This window comes from Canis lupus, chromosome 23 (genome assembly GCF_003254725.2).
Source record: "Canis lupus dingo isolate Sandy chromosome 23, ASM325472v2, whole genome shotgun sequence".
NCBI lineage: Eukaryota > Metazoa > Chordata > Mammalia > Carnivora > Canidae > Canis > Canis lupus.
In genome coordinates, this window is record NC_064265.1 from 52490678 (window position 1) to 52510524 (window position 19847).

At 62.3% G+C, this 19847-nt stretch overlaps 1 protein-coding gene across 1 annotated transcript; it reads right to left on the minus strand.

Moving 5' to 3' along the window:
- Positions 1-2985: 2985 nt before the first annotated feature.
- LOC118352100 (uncharacterized) lies at positions 2986-8662 on the minus strand. The gene is made up of 4 exons (XM_049099887.1): positions 8578-8662; positions 7952-8380; positions 4555-4655; positions 2986-3482 (listed from the first exon to the last, which is right to left on the minus strand). The coding sequence occupies exons 1-4, from the start codon at positions 8660-8662 to the stop codon at positions 3357-3359; spliced, it is 741 nt and encodes a 246-aa protein (XP_048955844.1). The 3' UTR covers positions 2986-3356.
- Positions 8663-19847: the final 11185 nt, after the last annotated feature.

Here is a 19847-nt window from a genome sequence, read left to right on the forward strand (position 1 = left end):
GGAGCGGTGAAGAGCTTGCACGAGGCCCTGCTTGTGGCCTGCGTCCTTGAACCCTGGCCCGGGAGATGTGATTAAAACCTAGAAGTCGTAGTCCGCGCAAGGCTGGAAGTCAGCCTTCCTGAGGAGCTACAGTGCGTGGTGGCTTCTCTGGACACATAAGCATTTAAGCTGAATAAATGGCGGATTGATGATGGGAGGATGAGAGAATTAAAAAAAAATAAATGTTGTCTGAGCTCCAGGGTAATAATTTTTTTTTTCCCAGGGTAATAATTAACTAGATGGCATCACGTTTTGGAAAAGCCAAGGAGCATAACTCACAGAACTTTAGAGCCAGGGGGGAGTCTCGGGCTGTGACGCGCCGCCGCTCCTGAGGACCTGGACTCCCAACCTCCGTCAACTTAAAATCTCCGAAAACTTCTAAAAAAAAAAAAAAAATAGGGACGCCCGGGTGGCTCAGCGGTTGAGCGTCTGCCTTTGGCTCAGGGTGTGATCCTGGAGACCCGGGATCGAGTCCCCCGTCCGGCTCCCTGTATGGAGCCTGCTTCTCCCTCTGCCTGGGTCTCTGCCTCTCTCTCTGGGTCTCTCAGGAATAAATAAATAAAATCTAAAAAAAAAAAAAAAAAAAAATCTCCTGCTTCCTCATCTGCAAAATGGGAACCACAATATCCCCCTGCTGGGATTTTCGTGCGGCTCCCCCACGATGGAGGCTGATGTGCAGGACGGGTGTGGAAGGCCTGTGCGCCCCGAGCCCGCCTCCCCCATGGGCCTGGCCCCTCGGGCCCAGAGCCTCAGCATCCGTCTGTCTGTCCCTCGGGAGGCCCCTGCTGCCCCTGCTGCCCTTTCCCCAGAGGCCACAGAGGGACAGCCCCGGGAGGACGGGTGCTCGCAGGCAGAGACCATGAGGGCAGCCACACCTTGAGCTGAATCAGCCTCCACCGCAGATTCACCCACGATTCACGATTCACCCCCAGCCTCTCCCGGGACTAAGCGGCATCCGGGGGACGGCCAAGCCCTCAAGAAAAGTGTCCCTGCAGGTGGCTGCGTGCAGACCCCTGCAGCTGGGGGTGCAGGCCGGGGGAGTGGGGCGTCTCGGGGTGCAGAACCCACCCCTGGCTGAGGCCGGAGGCTGCAGAGAGGCCGGTGGGAAGGAAGCAGGCAGCTCGCAGAGTCCCCCACAGGTAGGGGGGTCATCCTGCACTTGGGTCCAGAGCCAAGGGCTCCCCCGTGTTCCCGTTGCGTCCCTCTACCTCCATGCAGACGGGTCTCGGAGGGGGGATGCCCCACTGAGGGTCCAAACACTTGTCTGAATGCAGGAGGAAGGCAGGGCCTGCGGAGACCCACCCCGCACGGAAGCGCGCTCGGCTAGGGCCACCGGGCCTGTCCTATTTACGGCTACTAATCATGCATAAGGGCCACCGGAGGCCCGGTCTCTGCTTGGCTGCACCCTAACCCCGAAAGCTTCCACCCACGTGTAGCTTGCACGGCCCCTGCAGCTGCACCCTCGCTCCTGCACCCCCCCTCCAGTTCTCCTCTCAGCACCCCGACCCCCAGGCACAGACAGGGCCTCTCCCCTTGGGGTCCCTCCACCTTGCACCAACGGGCTCACTCAGTCGTTCATTCATCAAATACGCACCAGACGCCGGTGGGCCTGCCGGACGCCCCACCGGTGTCGCTGCACGGGACTCCTCGTCGAAAATCAGGCAGAATATGGGGTGTCTTCCACGGCCGGCAGGAGAGGAAGGCTGTTGGGAAAAAATCCTAAAATGCGATGATTTCTAAGCAACGGGGAGAGCAGCAGAAAGCTGGAGTTTGTATGAATGCGTGATTATTTATTAACTATATTCCTCTGTCTTTGATTTTTTTCCCCTCAGTCACCAGAACGGAATCAATAAATGGCAACATTTTCCCATCTGATGATTTTATTTATTTTTTAAACTTTATTTATTTATTTATTTATTTATATTTTTCATCTGATGATTTTAAATGAGATTACAAAGACAGGGAGTTTTAATTTCACATGCATTAGTTTCTGGGTCTCGGGTCCTTTTTTTTTTTTTTTCTCAAAGCAGATAAATGAGGTTCTAAACTTAGGATAATAAGGCTTAACAGTGAGGCGCTTTTTAAAAAGTGAATCATTTCTCAGTTCTCCTTTGCTAATCTCTCTTGGTAACATTAATTATGAGTTTGTGCGGCGTGCCCCAAGGCAAGCTCGGCTTTCCCAGGACAATTAAAGTTACTTAATTATTAAAAACTGTGTGTGCTGCTGCCCAGAGAGAAAGAGGCAGCCGGGCCCGGCTCCCACCGCCCCCCACAGGAGTGACCGGACACTCTGTGGGAACTCGGCTCCTTTCCCTCGCCTTTGTAATTCTTTCAATATAATCTATGAAAATCCCCTCGCCGCCCCTCCCACCGGGCGGGAATGATTTAGAGGCGGCTCTCCCTGGGCTGAGAGCAGCCTGCCGGCTCCGCCCGCCTCAGGGCTGGGCTCCAGCTACTGCCGGGGGCTGGGGGGCCGGGGCTGGGGGGCTGGGGGCCTGGGGGGTCGGGGGATCAGCAGGCGGGGGGCTGGGGGACCAGGGGACGGGGGGGAGGCTGGGGGGCTGGGGGCCAGGGCTGGGGGGCCGGGGGACTGGGGGACCAGGGGGCTGTGGGGCCGGGGACCGGTGGTTGGGGACTGGGGACTGGAGGTTGGGGGGCTGGAGCCAGGGGGATGGGGGGCTGGGGGACCAGGGGGCTCAGGGTTGGGGAGCAGGGGGCCAGGGGGCTGGGGGTCGGGGACTTGGGACTGGAGGCTGGAGGCTGGGGGGCTGGGGGCCAGGGGTACGGGGGCCGGAGGACCAGGGGGCTCAGGGTTGGGGAGCAGGAGGTTGGGGGCTGGGGACCGGGGGCCAGGGGTCAGGGGTTGGGGGTCCGGGGACTGGTGGGGGCAGGACAGGGAGCCTGGGGGCCGGGGGTTGGGGGGCTGGGTGGCCGCGGACTGGGGGTCGGGGACTGGGGTCCAGGGACTGAAGGACCAGGGGGCCGGGGGGCTCGGGGACCAGGGGACCAGGGGTCAGGGGTTGGGGGTCTGGGGGTCAGGGACTGGGGGCCGGGGGTGGTGTCCAGAGCGAAGCCCCTCTGGCCCAGGGGCACTGGAGGATGTGGAGCCCTTGGTTCTGGGCCGCCTCCTCTTGGCCCCACCCCAAGCCTTCTGCTCCCAGCAGCAGGACGTCACCCACACTCTGAAAATGGGGAGGCGGGAGGACGAGGGGTGCCACAGCCAGGCCACGAAGGCAGCAGACAACCCCAGGGGCAGATGCTAGTCTGTAACAGCCCTGCTTCCGGGAGGTTCTTTGGTTGTGCTCCTGGTTCTGCCCTTAAGACCCCAGAGAGACCTCGGGCAAGTCACTCCTGTAATTCTGAGTCTTGGCTCCACGGTCCAGGCGTCCTGCAGGCTCTGGGGGCCTCCAGGCCCTGATTCTCTGAGGAGTCTGACATTTAACCTAAAAACGAAAACTCAGATTTTCCCATTCCACTTTCTATTCTCATTCATTCAGCACCCACCCCCCCAACCTGGGCGCTGTTCTAGCTCCAGGGGTGGAGCAGAGAGGCTGCGTTCTCGGATCCCAGGCATCATCCTGTACCACAGACGCCAGGAAGGGGGAGGCTGGTTCTGGGGCCCCCCAGACGCCACACCCGGTCCCGACCCCGGCCCTCGGCCTGCTGGCTGCTGCGATCTTTGCTTTCCCCGCTTCTGAGCAGTTTGGCTCCTTCTCCCCACGCCAGCCCCCTCCCTGGGCCCCAGATCTCCAAGGAAGCCCAGCCGGTTAGCAACACGCTGCCCACAAGCGAACGTGAGCCACGCAGATCATTTTACATTTGCCGGTGGCCACACAGTCAAAAGGTTTTCGGGAAAAGTGCCATTTATTTTAATGATATCTCTCATTTAACTGGTATGTTCAAAAAATCACCGTTTCAGCTTGTAATAAACATGCACTGATGAATCAGATATTTGATATTTTAAAAATGGAATCTTCAGGACGCCTGGGGGGCTCCGTGGTCGAGCATCTGCCCTCGGCTCAGGCTGTGACCCCGGGGTCCCGGGATCAAGTCCCGCATCGGGCTCCCTGCGTGGGGCCTGCTTCTCCCTCTGCCTGTGTCTCTGCCTCTCTCTGTGTCTCTCATGGATAAATAAATAAAATCTTTAAAAAAAATAATGGAATCTTCAAAATCTGGTGAGCATTTCACATTTACAGCACATCCCAGTACATCCCAGCCTGGCTGGGCCATGCTTCAAGGGCCCCCGGCCGCCCGCGGCCTGTGGTCACTACACCGGGCGGCCCAGGAGCGAGGCCCCTCACGTCCCTGACTCTCCATCACCCCTCGGTACTCAGCGCAGTCCAGGGAGGGACCTGTGGGACAAGCATGAGGCTCGCAGGCGAGATCCGGAGCCACGTGCCCCAGCAGGCAGGGGATGGAATAACCGAGAAGGAAAAGCACGCATCATTAAGTGCAGAGGTGGAGACAGAACCCTACGTGGAACTGGGCCCCTGCGGGGAGCTGCCTGCCGCTCACCTCCGTCCAAGGGGCCGCAGGAACCACCACCTTCCCACGGAGACCTGCGTGGACCCAGGGCAGGGCCGGAGCGGGGCGCCCACTGCACGGATGGCTCCGCGCTATTAAAATTTTGAAATACATGGAATGAGGACTGTTGGGATACCGGGCACCCCCCGGGTCCCCGAGGCCTGCCCGGCGCAGCACTGTGCCCGTTCCTCCCGGCCGGGCATGGGCGGGAGCGAGCGCAGGTCTCCGATGGTTCTGTGGCTCCACAATAGGAAGAGGGAGGCTTGGCCGAGGCCCAGGGCAGGAAGACGCGATATCGAGTGACTTTGAAGGGCCCTTTTGTTTCCGGAAAGGCAGCGGTTTCCCCTCGGCATCCCTGCCCCCGCTCGAGCCGCTGTCCCTGGGATCCCTCCACCACCTGCTACGAGAGCATCATCGCTCCCCCCGGAAGAGCCTCTGCCTGAGAGGTGGGGAGGGGAGGGAGGCGCTGGCTGGGAAGGAGCGTCATCCTCTCTTCCCAAAGGATGTCATTCATTCCCAGATGTCATTTCCAGAGGCATGATGCCACCCTGCCAGCTGCCCTGGTAAATCCTGGCATCTCCAGCCTGCGTATGACACAGAGCAGTGGGGCGGAGAGAGCGGAGCGTGAGCGTGGCTGCACGTGCGCGTGCCCACCTGTGCACCTCTGGGGCCTCGCTCTGGCGTCCACTCACTCATTCATCCCTTTAGCAAATGCTGGCTGGGCATCTGCAGCCCCTGTGCTGGGCCCTAGGGATCCGGGGGTGCCGGGCGAGGCCAATGAGATCTCACCCTCCGGAAGCTTACGGCCCCGCAGCACCAACAGGCATTAAGTTAGAAGGAATTTGGGGCTAGGGGAGGGCTCCCTGGTTGAGCTTCCGCCTCCAGCCCAGGGCATGACCTGCGGTCCCGGGATCAAGTCCCGCGTCGGGCTCCCTGCATGGAGCCTGCTTCTCCCTCCGCCTGGGTCTCTGCCTCTCTCTCTACATCCCGCGGCCCTTAGGATGGAGCCGGCAGGGCGGCCGTCCTCCCCGGGCAGCTAGAGGGCCCCAGGAAGGCCCCAGCAGCCAGTCTTGGGCACATGGAGTAGGATCATTACCGTCCTTTTCCGGAGCACTTCTTGGGGTTTAGAAATGACAGTCACAGGCCTGGGGGCGGGATGGGGCCAGGGAGGGGAGGCCCAGCGGCGTTTCTCCCCCCATCGGAGCCCTGAGCCCTGGGGAGCCCGTTCCTGGCCGTGCTCCCCGCAGCCCACGGAAGCTTCTTAAGGCCACGTGGCCGCACACACCACGCGCCCCGCCCCGGGGAAGGGCTCCTTCTCCTCCATGACGTGGAACTGGGGGCCCGGGATGCCCGGCCCAGCGTCCCCCCGCGTTCGTGAGCCCAGACATGTGGGTCCTCTGGGCGGGTTTGGAGAGCCGGTCCCTTAACGAGCGGAGGCCGGCTGCCAGGTGCAAGCGAGGGAAGTGCCGCCTGGCCTCCCTGGCCCCAGGGGACCACCCCTCCGAGCGTGGGACCCACAGAGTCAACACACTGGGCCAGGCCGGCCGGCTACTGAGTCATAGTCTGGGCTCGGAGCCTGGCGGCGTGTGTACTTTTAAAGCCTCCCAGGTGACCGGCTGTCACCTCAGCAACCAGGCGGCGGCCCAGCTGCCCTCGGCCCCCCCTGCGCGGGTCCCCCAGGCTGTGACGGGGACAGGCCCGGAGGAAGGAGACCCGCCAGACGCAGCTGCAGGCACACTCCGCCTGCGAGCCTGGGAGGGAAGGTGTGCGAGGATGAGCCGCAGCGTCTCTCGGCCTCAGTTTACCCCGTCGCCTCCCGTAAGGGCAGCGTTCCTACGAGTGTCCCCCGAGGGGGCGGCGGGGGCAGAAGGGAATCAGCCGAGCGGCCCAGTTCTGCTCTAGCCTCCCGGGAAAGCAAGCGCAGCTGTGGGCAAGGCCAGGTGCGGCGTGGGGGGGGGGGGCAGCTGCCCAGCCCCTGCCTCCCCCCTCCCCCCGTGCAGCCCCCGCCCCCCGCAAGCCCCCCCAGCTGCAGGGCCAGCGTATTTGCTTTCTCTCCAGTTACCCACACCCCTCAACGGGGTCACTCTGCCCCACGCCGGGGGCTTCTTGAGTTTCTAGGCAAACACTGGGACCCTGGGGCCCTGCAACCTTATCCCTCCTGTCATTAAACGCCGAGAGTCCCAGGGGAGCCCAAAACTGTGTGAGAGCCCCCCCAGCTTCCCGGCCCCGGCTCGGCCCGACTTGGCCCCTCCCTGCTCGCCCGGCTCGCAGGCGCTCGGGCCCGAAGGAGCTGCCACAGATCTGCCGTCAAAGCCAGGGCCCCACCGAGGGCCACACTGACCCAGGGAGCTCCCGGGTGCAGCCCCGTCCAGGCGACCCCCCAGGTCCCCGTCCAGTCCTGTCCCCGGCCCCCCAGGACTTCTCCTGCGCCCGCAGGGTGTCAGCTAAGCCCAGGCGGGGAACTAACAGGGTTTTATGAAGACTCAGCAGGTGTGGGAAGCCACCCACGCGGCGCGGAACCACAACAGCCGGAAAGGATCCCGCCTCTGATTCTCCAAGCCTGGCCCGCCCTCGCCTCAAGACCTGGAGGCCAGAGCCAGCTCCTCGGGGCAGGGTTCCCGGATCCCTGCCGTGGAAGCGCCCGCTCCCTCCTCTCCCCGTGCAAGCACCCACCGCATCCTGCTGCCCCGAGCCTCAGGGACCGCTTGGGGGGCCCAAACCCAAGCTGCCACCGTGGGGCAGAGCTTCACCCTCCTCATCCCCTGCTTCTTCGAGGACCACATGCCCTTCAGGACTTTCTTCTCCCGCCTACGTGGGGATGTGGGGATGCTGGTCGCACCTCAGCCCTGCACGCTCCCCCCTCCCGTGCACCCCCCTGCACATCCCCCCATGCATCCTCCTATGCATCCTCCCACATCCCCCAACCCCCCACACCCCCAGGCACCCTCCTCCGCATCCCCCCTCCCCGCACGCCCCCCACTCCGCCCCACCCTCTCACAGGTCCTCCGTGTTTGCTGGTGCTGGGCCCCTCTGCAGACTCCGCCGGCCTCACCCGGTGACTTCCCCAGGCCCCCTCACTGCCCGCCGGGCGCACTCCGTCGGGGAGAAAACCCAAGGAGCGGGACCGCGTGGGCTTCATCTGTCTCCCAGTCCTGGAGGCTCAGGGCCCGGGCGGCTGGGCCCCCCCCCAGGGAGGGGCCTGGGGGTCCCTGGACCTCCACCCACCGGACTGCAGAGCTCACCCTGTGCTCTCACATCCGGGATCTGCAGGCGCCTCAGAGCACCCTGACCAAGCTGCCCACGCCGGAATCATCGTCGTCGGCATTTTACCAAAATGCTAGAACCCGAGGCTCAGAGCAGAGAGAGACGCACTTTCCCCGTGGCGCACCTGGCGGGGGCAGATCCCACGGCTTGCGGAATGGGTCCAGATTCCCCGGGTCGCTGTGAGGTCGCTGTGCCCTCCGCTGGTTTCCACTCGGAGGAATCGGGCCCAGGCTGCGTCCACCCCCAGATGCTCTGCTCCCCAAGACTCTGCAAAGTAAAACATGAGACTGCCCGGGGCGGGGGCGGAAATGGGGCCCCGGAAACCAGCAGAGCACCCAGAGGCGAGGCAGCTGGAGCCGGGGGAGCCCCCGTAGGCCAGGGGGTGCGGCGGTGGGTGCTGGGAGCCCAGGAAGCCTGAGGGCGGGGGCTGCCTCCCCTGCGGTGCTTGTGTGGCTCTGGGGACAGGTGTGGTGGCCGCAGGGGCCCCGCAGGGTGGGGCGCTCCCGGCCGCAGCTTCCTGTTCTGGCTGACGCAGGGCTGACACGGGCCCCCGCTCACCCCACGGACGTGCCTGTCATGGACCGAAACCTTCCGATGCCGGTCCCTAGCCCAGGTGGGGGCGGGGCTGGTCACACCCAGAGTCCCAGCAAGCGCGGCCCCGGGCCCTCGGGTCCCCCAAGCCAGCAGGAGGGGCAGCTTGCTCCGTGGTGCTAGAGGGGAAACCAAGGCACGAGCCCTCCCGAGCATCACGTTGTAAAGGGGAAGAGTCCACATCTGAATCCAGCCGGGCCCCGAGGACGCTCCACCCCACCCAGGGCCTAAGGGCCGCGGTCATCTCGCTCAGGAGCGGGCAGCCCACGCGCCCACGGAGAACTGAAGGGGACCAGTGACTGGGACGGTTCTAGCTCCTTCCTTTGCCCACAGGGGACGAGCACGAAGGCCGAGGGTAGTGGTGCAGAAAGCCGTTTGCCCAGACGTCCTTGCCGGAGACAAACAGATAAACCTTTTTGCAAGTTTGGTTACACATTAACTCGGCACCCAAGGGCGCTGCCCCTACGAGCAGACAAAGTCCTTGCCCTTGGCCTGAACAGGCCTGAACGGGCCAGAGGAGCCCCGCAGCATCCGGCCACGCTCCTGGAGCCCATGCGGGCACCGCACAGCCGCACGGTGTCGCCCGCGGCCCCCTTGCCCCAGCCACCATGACCGGCCGACCCCAGGGGCATTGCTGGTGGCTCCGGGTGGGAGCCCCCTCTTCCGCCCGGATCGGAGCCTCTGCTGGCTTTCCTCGGTCACCCGCGGGCCGGCTGAGGGCCTCCTGGCCCGGAGCCTGGACGCGGTCGCGGGGAGCAGGGCGGGGACGTCCTGCACAGGCCTCAGCGAGGTGCCCACCTGCCTTGCAACGCAGCCGTGCACCCAGGTGGCGCGGGAGGAGGCCGCCGCGGGTCCCCTGCTAAGGGGTCGGTCCCGAGCCGCGGGGCGCGGGGTGGCAACGGGCTCGCCCACTGCGGTGGGTGAGGAGGAAAGGGAGCCACAGGCCAACAGACCCGAAGAGGACGGCTCCCCTCCGGCGGTGGACGGCGCGGGCGGGACGCTGACCTCGGGCTGACGCCCCAGCACGGGCCTGGGCACCCCAGTGAACCCCACGGGGCCCAGGCGCCTCTGCCCCCTGCCCGGCGCGGCGGGGGCCATCGTGACTCCCACTGGGGTCGCCGCTGCTCCACCTCAGGACCGACGGCCACCCCAGCCCCCTCAGGCCTCCCACCCCCCAAGCCCCTTCTCTCCCTGCCCGGGCTGCGCCTGCACGACCCCCGCGGCCCCGCCGAGCCTCCCCTCCGCTGCCCAGCCCTGCGTGAGCGCTGCCGCCCTTGCCGCCCCGACTGCGAGCACAGCCGTTGAAAGCACGTCCCGGTACACTCAGCTCTGCAAACCAGACGCTAGAAGACCGCAGCCCGGCCCCCAGCAGCGGCCCAGCCCGTGATCCCCCGACCAGTGAGTGGCACAGGCCTAAGTGCCTGCATGACCACAGAGCACGCGGCCCCCGCTGAGCTCGGGGCTGGGGCAGCGCCCCCACTCCTGAGGACCTGAGCACACTGACTCCCCCAGATCTCAGCTGCTCACCGCCTGAGGACCGCACATCCGTGTGTTCTCCGTGTCGCGTAAAGTGAGCTGAAGAAGAAAACGTCATTAAGAAAGCATAACGGGGCGCCTGGGGCTCAGCGGTTCAGCGTCTGCCTCTGGCCCAGGGTGTGACCCCGGGGTCCCGGGATCGAGTCCCCCATCGGGCTCCCTGCATGGAGCCTGCTTCTCCCTCTGCCTGGGTCTCTGCCTCTCTCTGTGTCTCTCATGGATAAATACATAAAACCTTTAAAAGATTAGGAAGGAGGAAGGATAGAAAGTATTGTGCCCATCTTCCAGCTAGGGAAGCCGAGGCCAGGAGGGACTACATGACTTCCCCAGGCCTGGTCCGAGCGTCGCACCCCTGTCCCCCGGTGCCCAAGTGCACGGGGCTTCCTAAGGGGAGCATGGCCCTCCCCCAGGGAGACGACGGGCCGATGGCGAGCACGGGGACCGCAGCACAAAGTCCCCTGGGGAAGAGCCAGGAGTCCAGAGGCGGCGAACACGTGCCGGCCAGATTCCACCCGGAAAAACGTGCTACATCTTTGTTTTCTTCCCGCAGCCCAATTAGACTGCAGATGGGGGTCTTCTTCCATCAACCCAATCCCTTTAAAAGAAAGGGGGAAAAAAAAAAACCAGTGGCTTTAGGATTTTTCTTTTAAGCCCTGAACCTCTTCAGCGGCAAGTGCTGCCCTTCCGACCTGTTGATGTAATTGCCATAATTGAAGATTCCAGGCCCCCATGTGGGTGGACAGGGCCCCATTCATCCATCGGGTCAGCGAAGTGTAAACCTGCTGAGTCCTTCAGATGCCCTGGCCCTCGGCCCCCCTCGCGGCCCCCGCCAGCCCTGCAGGCGGGGCTCCCCGCGACGCTGGGGCGGCCAGGCCCAGGCTGCTCGCCCGCTGGCTCCGGGGACGGTGCCTAATTAAGGGGTCTGCTCCGGCCTCGGGGGGGCCGACTTAAGGCCTCCTGCCAGTAACAAGAGCCACACGCATGGGGGTGGGGCGGGGGCCAGCGCCCTGCTGCCCGGCGCCCCGTTAGCACCCGCAGGCCCACGTCGCGGTTCCGCAGGGATGGCCCGCACGGCTCAGAGCTCCCGGGCGCTCCAGTTCCGAGAGACGACGAGCCAAAGAGCAGGAGCCCCTCGCCCCGGACTCGGGTGTCGCAGTTGCACGTCGCGGCCCAGACTTCCCCGGAGTCCCCAGGGGAGCACAGGGGCCGCAGGGAGGATGTCCCAGGGCTGGCCACGCGGCACGGAGAGGACCTAGCGGGCTGGGGCCGGGGCTGGGGCCCAGACGCCCTTTGACCCTAGGACAAAGGCCGCCTCACACGCCACATCCCGGGCTGCAGGTGGATCCCGGGAGTCCTGTGCTGCGGCCCTCGTGCCCCTGTCTGAGCCCTCCTGCCCCCCACCCCCCTCCTCTCCCTGTGCACGCCTGAACACGCTGCCCTGCACCTCTGCCCTCCGCCCGCAGCAGGGCAACCGTGCACAGCACCCAGCACTCAACTGGTTCCCAGCAAATACTCACCAAACCTAATAAAAGTCGATGTTTGCTCCGGCTCCAAATCACGTTAGTGCACGGTTTTCATCGCAGCTTGGCTGAGAGGCCCCCCCACCGCCGCCGCCCCCCGAGGTAAAGCAGAAATGCTGACAATCGCATGGAGCAAATGTCAGAGATCCTGGCCCATTAATAAGGTGGTGAATGAGCGGGAAGGGTTCAGTGTGCGTGACTCCAATTCCCGGCACAGCGGTGGATCCCAAACACCAACCACATCCTGGGTGCTGACGACAGCGGACACCCCGGGCTCCTCCGGAAGCCCCCGCACAGCCTCTCTCCCCCACCCCCTTCCACCTCCCCAGCCTCTGTGCAATCCCAGAGACCCTACCCCTTGCATCACGTGACCCGATTTCCTCTGCGGGAAGCCTGCACTGGACCTCCTCGGCCTGGCGCAGCTCGATGCCATCGTGTTCTGCTGCTCTCTGGGGCGCTTCTTCCCCTTCGGTTGGGTGCGCCCCTTGCCCGGCCCAGACACTGCAGGACACAGGGTGTGGTAAAGGTGAAATCTGGAGCCAGAGGACCCAGGTGTGAGTCCCAGCTCCAGCCCCAGAACCCTCTGAGCCTAGGTTCCCGTGGGTAAAATGGGGATGATGATGATAACCACTGCGGGCTTGGTGTGAAGATTAAGGGGTATAATGATGTTAAAATACCTTACAGGCTGCAGGGGGCTATAGGGATGGCGGCTGTTCGGACCGAGTCACGATTATTCCCACCTCCAACCCCGCGTGTGACCCTGTGACTCCCCCACTGAACCCAGCTCAAGCCCTGCCACCTGTAGGGCCTCACTGTTAACCTGAGGCCTCACCGAAGTCCTAGATTTTAAGGCCTCACCCACAAACGGCCTTGACGTGTCCACTGGGTCTCACACGGGGTAGCCTGGGAGCTCTAGCCTTTGGCCGTTCACTCGTACGTCAGACGACGCAAAAATTTAGGTTGCTTACAATCTAAAAATACACACACTTATAGTAGCGAAGCTCAAGAAACAAATGGAGGGAAAATCCGAAACATCCCTGAGGGGAAGAAAGGGACGATCACGTTAGACGGCCAGGCTAGCGGGCTACGGCCCGTCAGTACCCTTGGGGACAAGCCTCATTTTCTCTTCCTCACCCTTCTGTGGGGGAAGGACTCGAACACTGAGGGCCTCATGGCGGGGGCGAGGGGGCTGGAGGGGAACTTCGCTGCCTCTGTCCTCCTGGGAGGAGGGTAGCTAAGGAGACTAGCGAGCACCACACGCACCGGGAGGCGGTCACGGAAGTCATGAAGCTACCCCTGCCCTTGGTGCCTCAGCTCATCTCAGCAGGACACACGCCTGTTGTCCGCCCCTCCCAGGCTTCGGTCACAGGCCACCTGCAAGAGGAATCACCTCTCATTGCCCACCACCGCCACCACCACCACCGAGCAGGACAGTCACTGTTCTCCCACTGCTGCGACACTACCAGCTTTCTAGAAGCAAGCCCACAATCTCTCCTTGCAGTACTTTAAACACAGGACTCCGGGTCTGCTGGGCTGAACATGCGGGCCTGACGTCTAGCACAGGGAAGAAGTAGCAGGGGCCACCTCAGCCCCTGATACGGGGGTTAAAAGGCAACCTGCAGTGTTGGATGCTGGCCTCCTTACCAATGACGACACCTGATGTGCATTTGGCTTGTGGCCCTTGAGCCTGTTCTCAGTCTCCCCGAACAAGGAGAAGAGACGTTTTATTTTAATTTTTATTTTTTAGAAGAATCTTTCTTTTTTTAATTTTTATTTATTTATGATAGTCACAGAGAGAGAGAGAGGCAGAGACACAGGCAGAGGGAGAAGCAGGCTCCATGCACCGGGAGCCCGACGCGGGACTCGATCCCGGGACCCCAGGATCGCGCCCTGGGCCAAAGGCAGGCGCCAAACCGCTGCGCCACCCAGGGATCCCAGAAGAGACGTTTTAGAGACGTTTACTTCCCATACGCACCAAAGGGAACTCTGAGCACTTAGAGCCAAGGTATTATGACCTGACACACAAAAGGAAACAAGGCTGGATGGAAGAGGTAAGACATCCTGGTACAAGGGACCCTGAGGGGCCCAGTGGATGCCGCACTCAGTGACGGTTGAGCAGAAGATGCAAAAAAGCACCTTCCTTGTGTTGTCACGACACATAAGAAAAGCTCAGGTCGTGTCTAATTTATAATTCAATGTAAAGGAAACTGAACTAATGTAATTCAAACCGATTTCTCCGTGGTGACTCTATCGGATACAAGGACGGGGCTAAATTCACTCTCGGCCGTGCTTCTGGCAACAGACAAACGGCAGATGATTCAGAATTAATCTCATTTACTCCGGCATCCTATGGACATAAAAGCCGGCACGACCCTCTGATAAGCATCTGGCGACGTGTGCTTGGGCGTAAGCCGGAGACCGGCAGGTGAGTCCACGAGCAGGACGCTTCCGATCGCTCTCTTCCCCCCCAGAAGTTTCTCAGCCCCTGCACGGACCTCTCCCCCGGCACGGGTCACACTGGCGTCACTGAACAGCAGCGTCGTCCTTATGTCCCCAACACCTGACACAGCGCACGGCCGCCCGCGGGCACTCAGCAAACATCTGTCCAGTGGATGAATGGGCGCGGGCATAAACGGAGTTAACATCACCCCAGACTAATGACCCCCCGCTCAGGGTCCCCCAGCTCTTCCAACAACTTGAGCAGACCAGGACTTGCTGAGGGAGAGCAGTCCCCATTCTCCGGGCCCCGGGGGATGGTCGGGGACCCCGACTGGGAAGCCAGCTGTGGGGTCGGAAGCAGCTCCGCCGACACAACCTGCAGGAGGCCCCCTGGGAAGGTGGTTCCCCCCAGAGAACTGCGGGTCAAGGTGCCCACGGGGCTGCTGCTGCGGGGCCGACCTGCAGCGGAGCCCTGCTCAGCCCCCGAGCTGGAGGCAGGGCGGCTGCTGGTGCTGAGCTCGCTTCTCCCCACACCCACTGGGGCTGGAGATACAGTGGAGAGGCTGACGCTGGATCCGGAATCAGAATACAATAAGCCTTTCATTCCTTCCGACTCACATTTTCCATTCTTTTGTTTTTTAAAAAAAGATTTTATTTATTCATGAGAGACACAGACAGGGGCAGGGACCCAGGCAGAGGGAGAAGCAGGCTCCATGCAGGGAGCCCAGCTCGGGACTCGATCCCAGAACCCGGGGGTCACGCCCTGGGCCGGAGGCAGATGCTGCACCTCTGAGCCCCCCGGGCTCCCCGACTGTTCTTAAGGCCGTAAAAGCAGACCCCTCGCCCCCCGGCAAGGCCGCTCGGGCCTAGTCAGAACCTTAGGCTGCTGTCACTCAGCGGGTCACACGACAACACTCAGGAGGGAACAGTCCAGGCAGGCGGGCTGCTCGGAAGGTGTCACTGGCGGAAGCGCGAGCCGCGCCATGAGACCAGCTGGGACTGTGAGGTCAGTCGGCCCAACAGGTAGGCGCTTTGTTTTCTTAGCCCTGACATTTGATGCCCCGCCAGTTATCCAATAACCCGAAGTGAGGTGGGTCCTGCAAATTCCCGAGTCTCCTTGGGGATGGAGGGGGAGGGCCCATGCGCGCCCGATCCGGGGCACCCGCAGACGCCGCGCGGGCAGCCTGCCCCCGGGGAGACTCAAAAAGAGAAAAAGAGTCGGAAGCAAACGTAGCGTCGCTTCTGCAGAGGGGCGAGCGGTGACGGCCTCGCGTTCCGCGTGGGCCCCCAGGCCAGCTCCCGGGGAGGAGGGCGGAGGTCACCTGCACACCGGCCAGGTCCCAGCTCTCAAGTCGAACGAAGCAGCCAATTCTCCGCAAATCGGCCTCCAAGAAAGCCGAGGGCCAGCAGCCGAGCGTGTCGGTTTGTTTGGGGGGAGTCCTGAGTCCTTTGCTTTTTGTCTCTTCTCCTGTCCAACATGTGCACACACAGGGCCCGATACGTGAAGATTCCAGAGCTTTCGCTTGCCCCCCTGGCCGCTGGGGCCGGCATTCCTTAGCTTCCCTGGGCCTCTCCACGCACCAGTCCATCCCCGCCTCCACCGCCACGTGACCCTCTTCTCCCCGGGTGTCCGCCCGTCTTCTCCTGGTCCTGCAAGGACTCCGGTCCTATTGGATGGGGCCCACCCTACTCGACCTCACTCTTAGCTGACTACATCTGCAACCTGCCTTCAACAAACCTCTAACGACCCATATTTCTGAATAAAGTCACATCCTGAAGTATGGGGGGCATTGGGATTTCGACATCTTTTTTAAGACGACACAGTTTGGCCCATAATAGGGGATGGCCCCCCAACAGCCGTACGAGGAACAGCACCCGCAAAGGTGCGGTCAGGCCTGGGAAGGCCCTTCGCTCCGGGGACATGGGGACATCTGTGAGTCCTCCCGAAGCGGGGAACCTTTGTTCATCAGTCCTGTGAGCAGAGCTACTAAGCCCCTGGTCCACGTCCTACACGTGCTGGCTGTGGGTAAGGGACATAAGATGCGGTCCCAGGTATGGGTCCAGGGCACAGGAGCCCGTCCCCAGCCCCCGCACGGCCGTGTGTACGCGGCCCGGGCAGCCTTTGCCGCAGGCCCCCCCATGCTCTGGGGAGTTGCCTTGTGAGGAGCCTTTGGAAAGAGGAAAAAAATGAGGCGATAAGGGGTTAGTTAGCGCAGAGGGTGCTACAGAGCGGAGGAGCCCAAGACCAAGAGTCAGGGAGGCGTCGGGGAAGAATCATAGGATTCCAGCGTCGGAAAGAATTTTCTAGACTCTCTGAGCTGGTGGTTTTCAAGCTTAAACACAAAAACCAGTGGAACACTTTGAACAAAATCGTATGAGGACGTGGAACGTGCGAACAAGCCAAAGCCGAACTGTGCTGGCGGAAGGACCGAGAGGGCTCCTGAGGGCCCGTCCAGCTCAGCGTCGCCTCCAGGCTTGGACCCCGCAGTCCCTGGGCCCGACACGCCTCCCAGTGCTTGAAAACCATTAAATTGCTGATGGAGAAACTGAGGCCCAGAGTGGCAGCCGCGAGCACCGTCTGCAGGGACGGCCACCGTGACTAGGCGGGACTAGAACTCGATTCTTCTTACAAGTACCAAGCTTTTTTTTTTTTTTTTTTTTTTTTTAAGATTTTATTTACTTACTCATGAAAGACACAGAGAGAGGCAGAGACCCAGGCAGGGGGAGAAGCAGGCTCCATGCAGGGAGCCCGACGGAGACTCGATCCCGGGACCCCGGGGTCACAGCCTGGGCCTTCCAGTACAAAGCCCTCTGGGCCACCTCCCGTCCGTGGCAGAGATGAAGCTTCACCCCCGGTGTCCCTGCTGTCCTGTCCAAGCCCCACCTGCAGCCCCTCGGGGTCCCCGCATGCCCGGCTGGGCGCTGCAGCTGCTGGCTCTGACCCCGGGCAAGCCCTTCTGAACCCCGGGCCTCCCTCCCTCCCTACACGGCCCTTGGCTCCCCACGTGGAGGAGACACCAACGGGGAGGACTCCTGCCAGGGCTCGGAGCTCCGCTGCTTCTGTCCACAGAGACTCGGGCGCTGGGGCGCTGCAGACGCTCCCACGGGCGTCCGTCCCCTGAGCGGGGCCACTCGGAAACCCAGAGCTACCAACACTGAGCCCGCGCTTCTCAGCGCCACCAGCTCAGTCCCGGGGAGCCTTCCAGGGCGCAGGCCTCCTCCCGGCACGTCCTGTCTGTCCTGTCCGTGAGCTCGCCGTGGCCGAGGCCTGATGAGCTTCGACGTGTGAATCCAATCCCCACCCTGCCACCTACTCCCGAGGGGCCTGGGACCAACGTCTTGATTCCTTCCAAGCCTGCGTGGCCTCTGAAGTTGGGGGTTTAGTCAGCATTTACTCAACAGCCTCGCTGAGCACCTACTGGGCGGTGGGGGCCAGGGGCTGGGTGCTGGGTGCCGAGGTCCAGGGGCCGGGGGCCGGGTGCTGGGTGTTGGGGGCCAAGCAGCAGGGGTGGGGGGCCGAGTGGTGAGGACTGGGGGCTGGGGGCCAGGTGCCAAGGGCCGGGGGCCGGACTCTGGGCGCTGGGTGCTAGGGGCCGGGTGCTGGGTGCTGGGGGCTAGGGGCCGGGTGCTGGGTGCAGGGAACTGGGGGCCAGGTGCTGAGGGCTGGGGTCCTGGGGGCCGGGGACCCAGGGCTGGGGGCCAGGTGCTGAGGGGCCAGGGACTGGACTCTTGGCGCTGGGTGCTGAAGGCCAGGTGCTGGGGGCTGGGTGCTGGGTGCTAGGGGCTGGGTGCTGGGGGCCGGGGGCCGGGGGCTGGGGGCTGGGTGCTGGGTGCTAGGGGCCAAGTGCCAGGTGCTGGGTGCTAGGTGCCGAGGGCCAGGGTCCGGGGTCCGGCCGGGGCCGTGGTACACTTTGCCCCCCTGCGTCACAGGCTGAGTGCGGCCCATCCATGCTGGTGTCACGCGTTGTTCCTATTTCAAGGCTCCTGTGAAGCAGGAGACGTGTATTTCCTTGGCACGTCCTTCACTCTTCCGGACCTCGCTCCTTCATCTCATGGCCTCAGAAAGTGGTTGGATCTCATGTTTTTCACAATTTTCCGTCACGTGAAGGCCGAGTTGGCCCCTGAACTACCAGCATCCATGTGCATCACCCTCCTTCAATTTCCCTTAAACATAGTGACGGCGGGACCCCTGGGGGGCTCAGGGGTTAGGGTCTGCCTCCGGCTCAGGTCACGATCCCAGGTCTGGGATGAACCCCCCCTCAGGCTCCCTGCTTCTCCCTCTGCTGCTTGCCCAGCTTATACTTTCTCTCTTTTTCAAATAAGTAAATCTTTAAAGATCTTAAAAAAAGGGGGATCCCTGGGTGGCTCAGCAGTTTAACTCCTGCCTTTGGCCCGGAGCATGACCCCGGAGTCCCGGGATCGAGTCCTGCATCGGGCTCCCTGCATGGAGCCTGCTTCTCCCTCCTCCTGTGTCTCTGCCTCTCTCTCTCTCTCTCTATGTCTATCATGAATAAATAAATAAATACATCTTTTAAAAAATTTTTAAAAAATAAAGATCTTAAAAAAAAGGAAAAAGAACAGTGAATGGCTGTGCTTTTCCTCATTCCTCTATGTCCACAGCGGAGCCAGCACATAGTAGGTGCTCAATAAATCTGCTGAACGAATGCATGAATGGGAAACCTTGCCTCCTAAGATAAGACTTAGAAAACTTGGGATTAAGAGGAAGATGCTTTTCCTACAGCTTATTTTACCCAAAATCTCCCAAAGGATCCGCGTGGTCCCCAATGCCGTCTTGCCGGCCGTGGGTGACCCGGGGCTGCGCCTTCCCTGTCTTCCCTTTCCTGGCGGGAACCCCTCCGGGCTGGTGACGGAGCGCGTCGTCCAGCAGCCACCGACGTCGCCCGGCTGTGCCAGCCGAACAAAGGCCGCGGGCGACGCGGGTGTCCCCCGCCACCCTCACGCTAACGGCCGGGGCCGAGGGGAGTGTTTTCACTCAGCCTTTCTCCTCCTTCCTTTTTTCTTTTAAGCTCCTTCTAGTGATAAAAGCTGAAGAAAATTGAAATTGGCAGCTCTGTGGTCTTCACTCAATAGGAAAAGTACTAGAGATCATGTGAACCACGCTTTTGAAAACTCAGAAAAAAATCTAATCTTGCCTCAATAAAAATGACATCATGTCACCGTAAGCGGGGCAGGGGGGTGGAGGGCTGCTGGCAGTGGCCCAGCGGAGTTCAGGGGTTCTGCTGGCTGAGCGCGATTCCCACGGGAAAGGTAGCCGAGCGCGTGCCTCTCAGGTGAGCCTCCGAGGCGGAGGAGGGGCGGGAGGGAGGATGGGCCCCGAGCCTCCCCGGCCCCCCACCCGCCTGCCCCTGACCTCATGTGGCAGCGCCCCCGCCTCGGCCGCCTGCCGACCTCAGTGACAGCAGGCCCCCCGCGAGGCCTCAGGCCCAGGGCCACCCGTGTGGGGTCTCTGTAGACTCACCCTTAGGGGGGCCTGAGCCGAAGACAGCCAGCAGGTGAGCTGAGCCTGCGTGGAGCAGCGTGTTGCCAGGCCTGGGCTTCACAGTTGCCTCAGTTTACCTTCCGGTGGCCCGCACGTTCTGCGACTGGCCACTGACTGCTCATCAGCCGTCCCCGCTGGTGTATACGGGATGAGCAAGAGGGGCCGCCCCAGGGCAGGGCCGGGCCGCCCACCCGCCGAGGGGTTACTTTTAAGGATCCAGGCTTCTGTGCTGCTTGACGCTTAACCATACTCGGGTTCTAAAGTTAAATGAGTCACCAGGTAAAGAGAAACCCGTTAGCCGCAAGGGAGCCTCCGGCGATGGCGATGGCCTCTCCCTGAGCCCCCAGCTGACCCGGCAATTGTTAAAGATTCCATTTATCTGAAAGAGCGGGAGCAGGAGCCGGGGGAGGGGGCGAGGGCGAAGCAGACCCCCA

Excerpts from the sequence above, each read along its gene's own strand:
- LOC118352100 (XM_049099887.1), bottom strand. The coding sequence starts at position 8,662 with ATGACCGCGGCCCTTAGGCCCTGGGTGGGGTGGAGCGTCCTCGGGGCC. Across the intron at positions 8,381-8,577 it reads GGACTCTTCCCCTTTACAAC|CGGGGGCCCGTGTCAGCCCT; the intron begins GTGATGCTCGGG and ends CCGTGGGGTGAG. Across the intron at positions 4,656-7,951 it reads GTGGGATCTGCCCCCGCCAG|CGCGGAGCCATCCGTGCAGT; the intron begins GTGCGCCACGGG and ends AAATTTTAATAG.